Raw genomic sequence first — 16,648 nt, forward strand, 5'->3', positions numbered from 1 at the left:
ACGAGTGGAAGTGAACGCATATTTCCATTGGTTTATTAGTGTGTCTATAACCGAGTAAACCAGCCACATCGTTGGGTTTGTGAGCAAGAATGAAATCATCCAGATTATTCAACCAATCGCGAGACGGGAGTTTTGATGTGGGCGTGACTCCGAGTAGCTTCGGCTAGCTAATGCTAGAGGAGAATCGATCCTGGGAATTATACCAAACGAAACCAAATCGATTAAAGAAAACAGGGAGAGGACAATACTTTGCAGCAGGAGGTAATATTTCTCAAACGGGAATCGTTTTTCTCAATCGCGAAGACCGTATTCTCGTGTAATTGTGATGTGTAGTGTGTCTGTCGTCGCGGTGTTTTTATTTTTTCTAAATGCAGATATGGAAGTAGCTAGCTAGAAGCTAGCCAGCGTTAGCTATGAATGCATAAACGTTAAGGCACGGTGAAGTGTAGTTCTGTTTAAATATAACTAGTGGTTTTGCGTATATGTACACCTGCCAGATCCCATTGAAGGCTAAAGTGAATTCTACAATTTACTCATCTTGAGGCGCTTCAGCTGCAGTTTTTTGTTCGCTGTCATTTGAGTTAAAATGCTAACAGTTAATGTTAGTTGTGCAGAGCCATCGTCGCCCTTAGCAGCAGCCTGTAATACCAGCTCCTTTAAACAGAGCAGCGTCGTTTTGCTCTTACCAAGCCAGAGCTATGAATTAACTATCAGGGCAATAAATACAGTTTGTGAGTATTACTTAGCATATTAATACTTATTAGGGAGGACAGGGAGCTGCAGTACAAGTTTAAGGCCCGGATGGAGTTAAAGGGGCTGTGTAGGCCCCTTTTTGTTGTGGTTAGACAGCTGGGGGTCATGTGGCCCTCTGAATAGGTCAGTTTAAAAGAGATAACGTTACACATTTTTAAATGAGTGACTGTTAATCACGATCGTAAAACGAGTAAATTGTTAGTTGGGCCGGTTCATGAGCAGCCAGTTATTGAGGAGGACGTGCATTTCTCTGTCACTGAGCAGGAAACCGTATTGAGTGGGATTTAATTACAAATGTCTTGTATTCAATACAGCAAAACATACTTCTCTCAAAAGAAGAAACCTGTCTGTCGTTTTAAGCTCACAACATGTTTCCTGTATTGCAGGCCACAGGCTGTTTGGGCTTAATGCAAATGACTTGTTGAATTTAGTTTCAGTTTTCCTTGTAGTAGGAACTTACGGGATCTATGCTTAGGCTATCTATGTTCCATGGATCCAACTGCCTAACCCTAGAACTGAGGAATACAGGACCCTGGGAACATATGAATGACCCCGGAACTCAATACAAATAAGAAACATCATATTTACAGATAATGCTGTTTTAACATTGTGGGTGGCAGATGTGTGAATGAAGTTGTGCGTGAGAAGCTGCAATGCATTTTTTAGTGTGTGTGTGTGTGTGTGTGTGTGTGTAATTTAGTTTAAGCCAAAATAACATTTTGTCACTATCCAAACCACAAGTGTTGCAGAGAAAATGCATATGGGAAGTGGGTTACTATTTTCTCACACGTCCATCCTAAGACTATCAAGTGTGATGAAACACTGAAGGTGGTGTATTTATTGCATTGAGAGAATTGTTTTTTATGTGGGGCACCTGTGAATGTGCCAATGTCAGATTTAGATATGAGTTTAGCAAGAAAACTAATTTATATCTCTATTCCCCATACAGTTAACAAAAACAAACATTTCAAGCGACAAAATACAAATATACATTACACAAGTACAAAAGAACAGAATTTGTTGTGCAGCATGTCAGGTTAAGAGTGCTCACAGTTCTGGTTAGTCTTAAGCCATTGTTTGAGATGGGTCTTAAAGGTGGGATTTAAGGCGGAAACGATTCATTGATTAAACTGATTAATTTGATTACTAAAAGGCATCAACGCAAATTCTTTGCATCGATGCTTCGTTTAATCCATAAAACTATGTAGCGCACTGTTGCGCTGTGTGAACACGACGTGATTATGATGGTGCTATTTGCAATGTGGAGGAAGAGGGAGAAAACAGCGAAGGACGAAGAAGAAAGTGTCCAAAGTATGGAATTATTTCAAGCTAAAAGAAAACAACAACTCTGTAATGTCACAGAAGGCTATAACTGTTGAAGGCTAGCAAAAGTAAGCCGCAGTCCTCAGCTGTAAATGTAGATAAATGTAAATCTAGTATGGCTACAACTAACAGTGCAGTTTTCAATTTATCTGTCAATTATCTTTACAATTAATCGTTAAGTCTATAAAATAAAAAGCCCACTTGCATCTTCTGAGTCAGATTTTCAAAAAACATTTTAATTTTCTGCCGTGTGATGTTTATTCCAAATGAAGCTGCTTTTTATATAAAAGTTGATAGTGACTTAATGAAGCACATGTTTGACACGTGCCTGCTGATCCCAGAAGAATTTGCAAAAAAACCTTTTTGATTTTGATACCCTCAGAAGATAGCATTTGTGCATCTTTCTACTCATGTTTTTGATAAGTACTTTGTAATTTGTTGTCAAAATTGTGGTTAGTAGTTTGAATAAGACATACTTTTTTGTTACATTACTAGAATTAGAAATGTTGTTTCTTTTGAAATTCAATTAACATTTTTACCCGGTGGGCTTAAATTCCCCATGAAATCAGATTAGTTGTTTAACTGTTTTTATATGTGCCAGTAACAATGACAAAACAGTTGTCTTGAGTTTGTCATTTTCTGAAAAACAATAAGAAAATGTTGATGACTCATCCTGCACTCGGGGATATGTATTAATTTAGCGTTCAGTGAAAAGCGTGTTTCTGGGGGTGGGCCGGGCCTCACTGATTGGTGACTCTCAAGTCAATGCTGTAATGGCCCTGGAGCTATCGCGTGGAGTTTGCTGTACTAAGGCCCCATCCATCTGCGTTTTGGTTTTAAAATGGAGACCTTTTGCTACCTTTACACCTTTCGTCCAGACTAAAACAGCGAAAAAAAAGACCTAAAACTGAGAAGTTTGAAAACGCTGCCAACCCCGTTTTTTGTTTTAAAACTTCAGATAGCGTTTTAGTGCAGATGGGCAAAAATGGAGGACTTTAGAAACAAAGACGCAGACGCTCACGCTTGGCCCTCTGATTGGGCAAAGCAGAAACAGGATGCTACTGATTTGCAAAAGACTTATCTGCTTACACTTGTACTGTGCATCACTGTTTACTTTGCGACGACTCCCAGTCTGCCACAGCTGCTTGAATAGATCATCTGCGTCATGCTTACACGGACATGCACATGCCCAGCGTACCTATGTGAACGGCCACTACATGTGCGTTTTAATATAGACGGAGATCAATTCTGAAATGCAGCTAAAACCTGGTGTGGACGGAGATCGTACTCGTTTTAAAACTCGGCTTTTAAACAAAAACGTGTAGTGTCGATGGGGCCTTAGTGTCACTGGTTGGTCAAAGTCTCAGGGCTGCTGCAGCTGCAATGGCCATTCACACAGTAAGCAAGCACTAATCTTCAGTAGGATCAATAATAGGAGGGGTGTGGAAATGTGTAAAGACCTGCGATGATTAGGCAAATTAACAAGCTGATGTATACGCCATAAAAAGCGATGGACAGGCATCATTATTTAGTAACCACGATCCATGTGCAAAATGTATATTATATGACATTAGATTTGATTGGAATATAATGGAAAAACTATATCCTTGACCACTAAAAATATAATTTTTTGTGTGGGACTATGATGAAGAGACACACTATTAAAGTTTGTTACAAATTTAATAACAAACTGGAAAAAGCCATCAAGTTCTTAAATGAACTCCAGCACAGAGAAAGAAACAAACTTAAAATCGCAACAGTTTGGAAGGTCATTAAAACATTTACATCCGACAAGAGCTGCAGATAAGCTGGAAGCAGTCTGTGTCTGTCTGAGCGTCGGAGTGATTTTTTAACGTGCTTTATTATCTGTTGTAATCAGCTGGTCTGTTTGTTTTGGAGAGGAGGAGACCGATTGATAAAAAAAATGAAAACAACTACTCCGGACCTAGTATTTAGCTTAACACCATCAGCTGTTGGCTGTGAACACACCGCTGCATGCATATTTCTGAGCTATAAATATAATACCGACGTGTGTGCTATTTGACTGTTTTGGGGGTAAAATAAAGACCCTGTGGTGGAAACACAGTTGGTTCCTCTGAAGGTAAAATTTTACTTTTTCCAATGATAAATATGCAATTTCACATCATTTGGGACCATTATTTTTACCATATCTGTGAACAAATAGTTGGACAAGCTAGAGCAGATAATGAATAAACAACAACCATAAAGCTAAGGGCTAAACTTGCTGAAGAATTTGTCTGCGGAGGGACCAAAACCAAACTATTTTGGAAAAATTATTTAGTTTTAGTTCACACCCTCTCTCTACAGTGATTTTTACGTTCATGGCACAGCACCCAAGTTGTTTTGGGCCTTACCTCCTAAACCTAACGGCGGCGAAACCCTGTTAATATGACCTTTGAATCATTACAGATAGGAATTTTCATGTTGCCTTTTGTGTCTCAAATTTTAACTAACTCACTATCAGAACTAAGATAACAAAAGTCTGTAGTATCTGCACCACACTACAGTGTTTCCCATTCACTGATATATATATTTGTGGTGACATGACGCCACAATATCAATGCTGACCGCCATATAGGCTACTATTAATTAGGAGTAAAATTTGAGTTTCCCGCAGGGCATAGATTCGCTCAGCTGCTCCGCTTGCTTCCTCCCTCTCTCTCACAAATGGAAACGGAGCCGTGTGTCAAATTAACGCTAAGAAGTTACTCTATATATTTTCTTAACAACGCTGTCAGTGTTGGAGACCTATAAGTTATAAGCAAGCATGTAAGGTGCCTAGCTAATAATTCAGCAATAGCTGATGACGTGCCGTGGTATATGCTTATTATATCACAGTTAAGTTACAGTTGTTTGACCCCCTTAACTGTAAACAGTTACCAAGTATGGCAAAACAGAAAGTAGGCTAACAGACGCACTACAATTTGACTTTATTTCATTAACAGACATTTCTTTATGAATACAAAAAGTAGTCGCACCAGGCTGCAGGGAGGCTACATAGCACATGACCGGGGGTGGAGCTTCATTGTAGGCTCACCTGCTACAAAGACATATTAACCAAGTTTACATGACCCCAGACTCACTCCGAAAGTCCACAGAGTCTGTCTGCTTTGCTGCTGCCGGAGCAGCCTTTCTACTAAATGTTTGTGCTTAGTGTGTCCAGGACGCGTCCTAGCGTCAAGCAGCACAGCACAGATGAACCAGGCAGGAAGTCAGACACAGAAACGGCAGAAAAACGGTCAATTTTTAAAAATAAAATACCCGTTACAGACTTCTGACTGTATATCAACAATAAACACAGCTAAATAAGACAAAAAAGATTTTGCTCCGTAGCCATAGTAGAAGCACAAAAAGCAAGCACTAATCACCAAATCAACAAAATCTGAGCATGTCGGCAAAGTCCGGCAGGTAAAACACTCCACCTGAAATGCTCCCTGTGGTAGTTGCTAGACGCACCCGTGAAGACAAGAAACGAGAGCTTTGAAGTATGTAGTAGAAGCACAAAAAGGACAATTAAAAACAAGTCATTAACGTGGGGCAGGCTACGTGCTTCGCTGCAGAAATGCTCCTGAGAGGCTTCCAGTGGAAGTTGACGCCGTAAATATACTGCCGCGCACATGTAGCCTACGCCCCTCCCTTCCCATGATGCATGAGGGTGAAGGAGTTTTGTTAAAATGTGCTAAGTTTGCCATTTGTTTGAAATAAAAATGTTTATGATTTATGTTTATTAAAACATGTCTCCTTAGAATCTAGTGTGTTTGTTGGTAATTGTCGTAGTGGTGGTTTACCATTGAAACCATGAATGAAGGGACTGTTTCATTTGATAAGAGCTGCTGAATTCTCCCAGTACAGCGTATCGTTACATACCGTTGTTGTTTGTTCGTGTCCACTATAATCAGTCAAGCAAAACTTCATCGTCCACGTAGTGGGCCCCCTACCAGTGTGGGACCTGGGTTGGCCACCCCCATGCACCCTCGCTATCTCTGCTTTTGTGCATGACGGTTGCTAAGCAACATACATCAAAGGCTATAAATGTTAGAACTATTTATATCTATGTGCGTTGCTGTTTGTTGTGCAGCCACTAAAACACTGTCTAGCGTCAGTAGATTTTGGTAACTTGAATTTATAATATGCTTGCTACTGTGTGCCAGCGGCCAGCAGTGTGTAAAATTATAACAATTTAATATTGAATTGGAATTGCGTCTCTCCTTGAGCAATAGTCTTTTGAACAGGCTATTGAAACTTAAACTTTGTTGCAATATGGCAGACATCTGGGGCAAGTAGTGGACTGCTGTGTGTGTGTGTTTGTGCGGGTTTGTGTGTGACAGAGAGGGAAATGTTGAATCATGTAATAAGCAATGATTTCTCTCTGCCTCTCTCTCTCACACACTCTTTGATTATTTATTTATTTATTTATCTCCACCGGTAAAATGCGATATCTATATCGGATTACATTTTAATACCAGGTGTAAATGAGGCGTGAGACCCCCACAAAGCTCAGATTATAACTCGAACCCTGTTTGTCGCGGAGTGATACGGATCTGTGCAAAGGAATTTGACGTCATACCCGTTGTAAACACTCATTATATCACTACTATGAACCAATCAGATAACTATGTTAACCTTACAATACAGCTGGGTTTTCGAGATTAGCAAGTTGCACATAGCTGCTGTTCAATATTGAATAATAATTATAATTATCTCAATATAATGTTCCCCAATATCAATATAATAGTACATTATAATAATAATATAATAATAATAATAATAATAATAAAAAATATTTGGTTTAATTCATTTGAATCACTGACAAATTAGCCTTGAATTTTTCTATAAAAATATAGAATTATTTTTTTGAAGGAAAGGGACTGAAAAAAGATTTACTAATCATATTTTTTGAAAAGATTTTATCATAATAGTTTTGAATGTTCTACCTCAGATTTGTTAAATGATCCACTGTTTGGCGTAAGTGTTTATCACATTCTGACCATAAAGAAAAGTTTAACCACATAATTAACCATCTGGTTTCTTCAGTTTTCACTCAGGAGTAAAAATCAGCAGTTAAACTGGAAAGAAATAACGATTTGACAAATATCGTGATAATTATCAATATTGAATGATATGAAATGTTTTTATCATGATAAAATTTTTGGCCACATCGCCCAGCCCTGCTCTTAAAGCTAATAAGCCTTTTTCTTCCATGATGGCATTTCACTGGCATGCTGCAACGTAACACCACCTCCTGGAGATTGGATCACTAATTGGTGATCTTAAGGTAGCCATGATTAGACTTAAAGAAAAATAGAGAAAAATATAAAAGACAAATGGAGAAGATCGCCCAACCCTAGTTTGCATCCCTTGCTTTTCTAACCACAATGCCTCCACAGTCACCACTGCCCTTTCTTTTGATAACATCCAACTATTAGGATGTACAGTCGGGGTATAGGACAGAGCTGTAGGCTACAAAAGTTAAGTCTAAGCTTGTACCTAATGTTCTCAACACTGGACAAGTAGCCAGTAATGTAATGCAGCTACTAAGTTAGTTACTTCCTATATTATGACGTTTTTATATTATAAGACGTCAGCTTTCCTGCTCAGCTGCGCAGTCTGAACAGGAGGGGAGACGTTTGCTAGTGCTAACCGGCTTCACTTTTCTAGCTGTTTGGGAAACAAGATAAGTTAAGCTGCTCTTATAACAGAACCTGTCACATGTTCTGTTCTGTGAAGAATGAGGAGAGAAAACTAGCCAAGCGTTTAGTGTTACTGTGTCCTCGCACAGAGTGCAAGTGAAAACATTAGTAGCATATTGATTAATGATCGTGGGAAATTTCATTAGCGGCAATCATAACGCTGCTGAATGAATATAGGGGAAACCGTGACCTTCCTGACTAGTCTAAAAAGGGAGAGTGGCAGTTTAGAGGCAGGAGAAACAAAACTTAATTTATTTCTGTTTGTTTAAAAGCTTATCAGAAAGAAATTTCTTTAAAACAAATCCACTGCAACATATCCAAGGAAACATCACAGTCACAGGCAGCAGAAAACTACAGAGTACAGAACTTTCTGCACTTTGTCTTTTTTTTTTTTTTTCTTCCAGTTAGTGCTCAAATTGAATTTAAGTTTCTGATTTACTTCCTGGGGTTCCCTAATCCATGTTATCATTTATTTTTACCGCTATTTAATTCCTTACACCTAACTATGACTATTTGCTTTTGAATGGCACACAAAGGGAACTTGGGTTGTGTTTCTCACAGTAGATTTTACCTCTTAAAGGTTACTGTAAGTGGTATGCTCAAGTAGGGTATGAATATATTGACATGTTTGATGATAATTAGTTAATTGCTCCATCTATTTATACTTTAGAAATTTTAGAACTTCCAGAAAATAGTGAAAAATGGCCATTGCAGCTTCCTTAACCCCCTGTTTTGTCCACCCAACTCTCCAAAACCTAAAGATATTTAATATTTTTACAATTGAGAAGTCCCCACGACCTTGGACGCAGGATAAGTGGTTGACGATGGATGGACAATTGAGAAGTTGAAACAAGGGCATTTTGGGATTTTGGCATTTAAATGATTAATACATTCTCAAAGTAGTTGCGTTTGCTGTTGATTGACTTTCTTTCAGCTTTACAGTAGGAGCTCAGAAGGTCATGATTTGTTTCCATGAACACTAGTGACAAAAGTTGTTTTTGCTGTCCAGATGTCAAACAGAAACATTAACCTGCTTATCCTGTTATGATCAGACACTATTTGTTATCATTATTTTATTAATCAGCAGTTGTTCAGTTTGCTTTGCAAAAAGGTTGTGGCAGTTTGAAAGAAGCATAATTAGACTGAGTATGCTCTGATTGCCCATGCTCTCCCCTCCAGGTTTACCTGCAACCCTTAAAAGGCCCAATGGCTACCGACATGCCCACGGACACGGTGCCGTCTCCTCACCCTGCACCAGCCTTACCCCCTGACACCGCCCCAGCCTCCCCTCCTGCTGTCAGCTCCAGTGCAACCCAAGATCCGTTTTCGACCCAGAATTCAGCAATAGCTGAAAACGCTGAAACAGCGGTGACCTCAGAACAAGATGCTGCTCCAGTTCCCACCCCGGCCCAGCCTACAGACCCAGATGTGGCCCCAGGTTCTGAGCTGCCCTCGGTCTCTCTGCTGCCACCCCCACCGCCTCCAGTCAGCGCCAAGAACCCCAGCTGCAAGATCATGACCTTTCGGCCCACCATGGAAGAATTCAAAGACTTTGCCAAATACATTGTCTACATGGAGAATCAAGGAGCTCACCGTGCTGGCCTGGCAAAGGTGAAGACAACACGCATACAAATAGATAGTGCTCTCATATATAAACTCAAAGATTTTGTACAGTCCTGATTGCTGTTATGGAACGGTCTAATTGTTAAGTTACTTAAGTACAAAGTAGGGCTGAACGATTTTGGAAAATAATCTAATTGCGATTTTATTAACCAATATTGCGATTTACCACGCGATTAATTTTTAAGATCTTTACCTTCTGTATTATTCAAAACGGACAAGCAGTAAATCAGTGTATAGTATGACCAACCCAAAATTAGCTAGATTAAACATACACTGTTCTTTCTTTTGGGTCAGGCCTGTGTTATGATGAAATTAGTTGATGCATGAATTGCATGAATTATTATTATTATGTGCAATGGTGGAGAAGAAGTATCAAATTTTAATAATATGAGAAATATAATTTGAATAATATTATGTTAATTAAATAATATGGTATAATATCATCAGCCTGCGATGGACTGGCGACCTGTCCAGGGCCTCTTGCCTAATGTAAACTGGGATTGGCTCCAGCCCCCCGCGACCCTGTACGCAGGATAAGCGGTTGAAGATGGATGGATGGATGGATATAATATCATCAGGTCGACCTAACTACAGACCACAAGAAAAACTAAGTTCACCACTGTGTGTTATACAGTAAGCGCTCAATACAAAACCCACAGTTCAACCACCAATTAATGAGTCTCAGTTCAAATCTCCTAGGAGTCCATCTTTCTATATCCCAGTAAGCAAACAAAAAATACTCAGTTTGAGGTTCAGTTCAAATGTTGGCCAATGAAAATGAAACCAAGTGAGGCCTCTTGTGTTTAATAGACAAGCTTAGCACTTCTCCAACAGCACCAGCCTGTAACTCGGGACAGACTGGTGGCTGTGTGTGTGACGCAGACACCGATCGCCACAATACGCTTACCTTACTACACGTGTCTTTTCCCTGTCCGTCTAAGCGGCGGATGGCCACCAACTTACCAGCTGGTGGCGGGTGCTACTTTCATTCTCTGTGTGACACAAGTTTCTGTAGTGTCAGTTTCTGTCAAGCTTAAGGCCAGAGTGTAATCGCAACCTTTGCGATCAGAAAATCTCATTTTATCACATTGCGATAATATCGCAAATGCAATAAATCATTCAGCCCTAGCACAAAGTAAGTCTTCCACAAAAATTCCATATTTTCTTTCATTAACAAGTGAAAACTATTAAAAACAAAAATATTTTGACATTTTAGAAGTTGGAATCAGCAAATGTTTGGCATTTTGTTATGTTGTCAGAAGTGAATGTTGCGTCAAATAATTGATAGATCTGATAATCCGAATATCTATTGTTGTATACTGTGTACAGTGGAATTAAATAGGAATTGAATGTCCTGTCAGATTAGAGAGTTTTACCAGCCCCAAATAGCGTACAGTACGACTTGAATCGTCTTGTTGATAATGTTATTGTTGAGTGTAAAGATTTAGCCAAATATGGCTGCATGTCATTGTAAAACTGTAAGCTTACTGAATGTAAATCTAAATGCTAAACATTCTCCTTCTCTAGGTGATTCCCCCAGAGGGCTGGAAGCCGCGGAAGTCCTACGACACCATTGAGGACATGGTTATTCCAGCTCCCATCACGCAGGTGGTGACTGGACAGTCAGGTCTGTTCACTCAGTACAACATCCAGAAGAAGTCTATGACGGTGGGCGAGTACCGCAAGATGGCGAACAGCAAGAAGTAAGTTGGTACCCGGTCTAGAGGCCTCATTGATAAACGTGGCTGCTCTTTTAAGTTTTTGCACATTGTTAGCCATGTGTTTAGAAGGGATTGAGACTGATGATCAGAGGCTTCTCGGTCGTTTTTGTCATCCAAGTAATGTTTTATAAGATTTACGAATATTTTGATATCAATAATTAATGATATCCTCTGATCCATGTAAATGAAAATAACAAGGTGTGAGTATTTATTTATTCTTTTTCTATAGTTCAGGGGTAAAAAAAGATCTTAATCTACTGATTGAAGATTCTACTAAATGAAACCATGAAGAAGACCCAGGGGGATTCAATACTTTATTTAGACATTGTAAAAGCCTAGTTGCTGTAGGTTTGTTTTGGAGAGTCTTTTCTGCCCTCTAGCGGTCATAAAATTCAAGGCAAGTCAAGTTTTTTTTTTTTTTTTTTTTTTTTTTTTTTTTTGTATAGCACATTTCAACAGCAAAGCAATTCAAAGTGCTTTATAATAAGGTATTTAAATACAGTTAAAGAGTTAGAAAATAAAAAGAAGATAAAACTCCACCTTTAAAAGATAGGATGTAAAAGCCTCCCATATGTTTTAAGGATAGACCAACAGTAAAACCATACCTATTTATTGAGAAAATGTCTAAGCATATGCATGTGAAATACCACTACTAATAAAAAGAAAGAATACTAATGTTGATATATTGCGTATCCTTTTTCCATTACTGCAGTTAAGAAGTTACTGTTATTGCAAGAGAAATGGAGAATATCGCCATCAATGAATTGTTCTGAAGTAGTACCTGTTGTAAGAATGTATTTATCCTGTTTGAGTCATATGGCTCCAGTGTGCAGTTTGTACATCTAAAGTAGCTGATATGCTACTGATTGAAAATCGGTCAATGCTTTATGCTTGCCAACATAGGGGTTTAGTTAAAGCACCATCTCCCTGTTCACTGCTCACAGTATGACTGGTCCTGTGCCATTTACAGGTACTGCACACCCCAGCACAAAGACTTTGATGACCTAGAGAGGAAGTACTGGAAGAACCTAACATTTGTGTCACCCATTTATGGTGCAGATGTCAGTGGCTCCATCTATGATGAGGTAAGGGTTTTGTGTGTGTTCCCAAGAAGTGTGTTAGAACTCATTGATTCGGGCTGATTTGCTAACCCTGTTTACTTTGATCAGGGTTATTAATCCTGCCTATGACTTTATGATTTGAGGACAAAAAAGAATTCCACTTTAGGCATTTTATTTGAACTGCTTTCAATGACGGAGGACGACCTTTGACTGGAATTTATATGCCGTGGCCATTATGGGTTGTATGCCCGTCCGCCATCAGTCCCATTATGGTGAAAGTGATTTCTTAGGAACGCCTAAAGGAAGTTTCTTCAAATTTGGCACAAACGTCCTCTTGGACTTTGCCAGCATCAAAAAAGGTTTCCGCACCAATTGTCAGCAAGTACATTTTTGTTTGACTACAACACCATCTGGTGGTCATTGATAGACATTGAAGAGCACCTTGAGTGTAGGATGCAGACTACTGTGTACATGCTAATCCTTGAAATGCCTGTCTCTATTCAGGACATTCAAGAGTGGAACATTGGCCATCTCAACACCCTGCTGGATATGGTGGAGCAGGAATGTGGCATAGTCATTGAGGGTGTCAACACTCCTTACCTGTACTTTGGCATGTGGAAGACCACATTTGCCTGGCACACAGAGGACATGGACCTCTACAGCATCAACTACCTGCACTTTGGACAGCCAAAGTCCTGGTCAGTCACTGTTTGTTTTTCTTTTTTTTTTGCTTGAAGCTTAACCTCAGTCCTTTAGCTTGTAATTGGTTTAAAACCCTGTGCTTGTTGCATAGTCATAGAACGCAGCTGTAGTGTGTGTAAACTGTTGCTACTAATTATGTTCCAACAATGGATGCTATACTTTAGGTGACAGGAGCTGCCGTGTCATGCTGCATAGACAGCTGCAGGATATTCAAAGCCACTTTTAGGACTATGCTCTGATTAGGGTTATTTCTGATCTTTGATTGAATTGAATCACTGATTATTATTGATCTATCCACTAATGATCACTGATTAGTTTGTATTCTAAAACCCTTGCATGAGGCACCCTGTAAAAAGCATTGCTTTACCTTATGTCCAAATGTTGATGTCTATTTTTGAACTACTAGTTACACATTTCCAACATGATTCGTGCCTCTTGTACCTAGGTCTGAAACGATTCATTGATTAAATCGATAAAATTGATTAATAAAATGCATCGACACAAATTCAGCACAGTGTTTCGCATGGACATTTATTACTGTCACACATCGTGCTTATGCTTTCAACACAATGTGATTATAATGGAGCTGTTTGCAAAGTGGAGGAAGAGAGAGAAAATAGCGACAAAGAAAAAAGTGTCCAAAGTATGGGATTATTTCAAACTAAAGAAAACAGCAGCTCTGTAATGTTACCATCCGTCTACTGTAGAAACTTACACTATATATATTACTTATACTTATTACTTTTACATTCTGGACAGGTCTTTCTCCACTGCATGCTTAATTGAATTATCTCAAAGCAGCTTTCAAAATCTGATGATAAAAGCTCTCTAGTGTACATCAGAAGCCCTCAACCCATTTGCCTCAGTGAATCGGTCCAAAGCACTCATGGCTGGGCTAGAGGGTGGGAAGTTTCCATTGGGTATTAAAGATTACAACTTTATGACAGCTATGTCATTCACATTTCTCAGATTTTTGTTTTTGACTTGTTTTTCTGGAGCAGCAAGCTTTAGATACTCAGAAATGTGTTCTCTGCTATACACTGTAATGATGTTTATTTGTGCTGCTTTGAGCATGTGGCTCCTTATATGGCAAACTTCTGAGCGATTTGATCGTGCTTGGCATTTTTTATTATTTTTTGGATTTGACCTTTTTAGTTATTGGGACAAACACTTCATGAATAATGCCAGAATTCAGTTTTGTTCATCGTCTCATCTTCTACCATTTCCAGCTGTGTTTAAGCATTGTCTGTGATTCTAGAGGGATCTGTGGATAATTCCTGATTTGGGGAGAAAACAAAATAGGAAAACAGTTGCAATTTGTATATCTCTGAAGAATGTAGAACAAAGAGAAAACAGTACAATGACCTGATTTTCACAGGTGTTATGAAATTTGAGGTTTCATCCTGACTTCACTCTTGTGAATGCACAGAAAGTTTAACTGAAACCAGTTATAGCAGCTGTTGCTATTGACAGTGATTTCTATTCTGTGCATCATTATTCCTTCCCTGGAGGTCCCTTTTTTGTCTTTTTCGTCGTTTAAACGCAACAGGTGAGATACGTGTGTGTGTGTGTGTGTGTGTGTGTGTGTGCTACACAGCTAAGTTACCTAGCTAGTAGCAACAAATGAACATTAGTTATCATTACCGCTTAACATGTAGATGACTTATTTCATGGGCTTTTCCGTCTTAATTTCTGATAGGATTGAGAGAGAGAGAGGAAATCAGGGAGAGAGGGGGACTAAAATTATCTTTTAAATTCACAAATCTCATATGTGTAAATCAGGGCTCAATTCAACCGGGATCAAAAAATTTGTTGTCTCTTGACATTAACTAACATACAAATTTTTTCCGTACTAAGGTCACAGGAGCTGATGCGGAAGGAAATTACTTCTCTGAATGTAAAATTCTTTGACTGTCTCTCATCTCGTCCCCCTCGTGTCATACATGCTGTGCGTGTGTCTCCCTCACTGAGTTAGAGGTGCAATGCACAGATTTCATTTCCTGATTAGCGTCACATGAGATGGCTATGGGCTACTAAAACAGTGCTGTAAAGGCTAGAAAAGCTGTGTGGGTTAAAATAGAAACACTCCGGCATGCTACACTGACTTCTGTCACCAGCAGCTCAGCTTTCACTGTTTTATGGGGGGAGGTTTTAACAAAAAAAACTCACGAATACAGTCCTATACCGTATACCCCGAAGAAATGTCTTGGAAGGTATGAAAGAATAGATACCGCCCAAGCCTTATGTGTGCATGTGTGTTTTGCTTTTTCTCTTCTTTTCCTCCACATTGTTTTCATTCCATGGCACTGCAGGTGGTGAGCAGAGCCATCCTAGCCTTGGAGTATTCAGAAATACAGTATTACTGTGTCTGTGTGTTTTTCTTTTCTTTTTTTTTTCTTCATTTGCTCTCTCACCTGTCTTCCTTTTTGTCAAAGTATGCTTCTCTTCCACCTTCCTCTCTCTCCTGTCGGCCTCCTGGAGTAATGTATGGTGTGTGTGTGTTACCAGTTTCCTCCCTCTGTGATGTGATCTCATTAAAATCTTCTATCTGTCTGGTTTTCATACCTCTCACTGAGAACGGGAAGGTATAATTACAACTTACTGTCAGTGTGTGAATCCGTGTATGGTTTGTTCTTTGATTATTTCAAAGCAGATACACTTTGGCGAGGGCGGTGCCTGATTAAATGTAATTGAGATGAGCTTGAACATCAACATAAGTGGGTTTTTCATTTCTTCAGTATCAAATTAATTCAGTGATAGTTGTCAGTACATCCAATGATACACGGCAAACATGTATTAGTTAAATTGGCAAGCTGTATATTAATGAATCATACACTTAATAGGTTCGGGTAATTTTCGTTCAGCCTCTCTACACTGTTTCAACCTGACCTTCATTTTCTTTGTGAGATGGAAGAATTTAGAAAGTTTCGTGGCACTGCAGTAACACATGGATAAGGCTATGCATAAAATCAGGCGCATCAGACGTCATCCAGCCAGAGGGAACGACCACTGACCGTGCAGTGCACCCGTTCCACTGGCAACACAACCCATAGTAGGGCTACCAGAGAGGGAGTGGGGCGTTGGAGTGTACATGGCGAGGGAGAGGAGGTCGCAGGAGCGGTGATCGTTTCCTCTGGTTGGATGTAGCCCGACGCAGACCACAGCTGTTGCAAACAACAGGTGCACATGTATAGCAGCCAGTTAGTTTGAAAACCATTATGGACACCTGTCATAGATAAAACAAAACGAAATAGTGAAAGAACGAACCATCCACAGATTTGTGTGCAGTCCATGTAATCGGTGTATGGTTCGTGCTTTGATTATTCCGTTTCAAAACCAAAACTGAAAGACAATAAACAAAAAAAACAGACTTCTGTTTTTAAACGCAACACGGAAAAACAAAGCAGCTGCATTTTTTTCCCGATGACCCGTGTTGTATCTCTACTGGTTTTCAAACTAACTGGCTGCTGTACACGTGTGCCTGTTGTTTGAAACAGCTGTGGTCTGCCTCTGTCCCCAGATTGGTCACACTTAACAAAACATAGCCTATAGACTATATTTCTTTTTCAAGTTGCATCGCATCTCATAGTGACTGTGGCGAATATGATTGTAGAAGTGAGCACTACATTATAGCTACATACGAAAAAAGCAATTAAAGAAAATGTATGGTAGTGATGCGTTGCTTTGCTTGCGAGCCAGTCAAACACTCAATTATTCTATTTCCAGTCAATTATTGATTAAGTAGGTCATCATC

General features: G+C 39.4%; 1 protein-coding gene across 3 annotated transcripts in view; it reads left to right on the forward strand.

Moving 5' to 3' along the window:
- Nucleotides 1-124: 124 nt before the first annotated feature.
- The window catches only part of kdm4b (lysine (K)-specific demethylase 4B), a 66,436-nt gene continuing 49,912 nt past the window's right edge, over nucleotides 125-16,648 (forward strand). For all 3 annotated transcript variants that reach the window (XM_038715590.1, XM_038715591.1, XM_038715592.1), the window contains exons 1-5: nucleotides 125-261; nucleotides 8,967-9,398; nucleotides 10,938-11,113; nucleotides 12,102-12,216; nucleotides 12,697-12,890. In XM_038715590.1, coding sequence (XP_038571518.1) covers nucleotides 8,994-9,398; nucleotides 10,938-11,113; nucleotides 12,102-12,216; nucleotides 12,697-12,890 — 890 coding nt within the window. In that variant the 5' untranslated portion in view covers nucleotides 125-261; nucleotides 8,967-8,993. The remainder of the gene's footprint in view (nucleotides 262-8,966; nucleotides 9,399-10,937; nucleotides 11,114-12,101; nucleotides 12,217-12,696; nucleotides 12,891-16,648) is intronic.

This window comes from Micropterus salmoides, unplaced genomic scaffold (assembly GCF_014851395.1).
Source record: "Micropterus salmoides isolate LMB-PRFRI ecotype aquatic unplaced genomic scaffold, ASM1485139v1 Ms_hic_scaffold_13, whole genome shotgun sequence".
In the NCBI taxonomy this organism is placed as follows: Eukaryota; Metazoa; Chordata; class Actinopteri; order Centrarchiformes; family Centrarchidae; genus Micropterus; species Micropterus salmoides.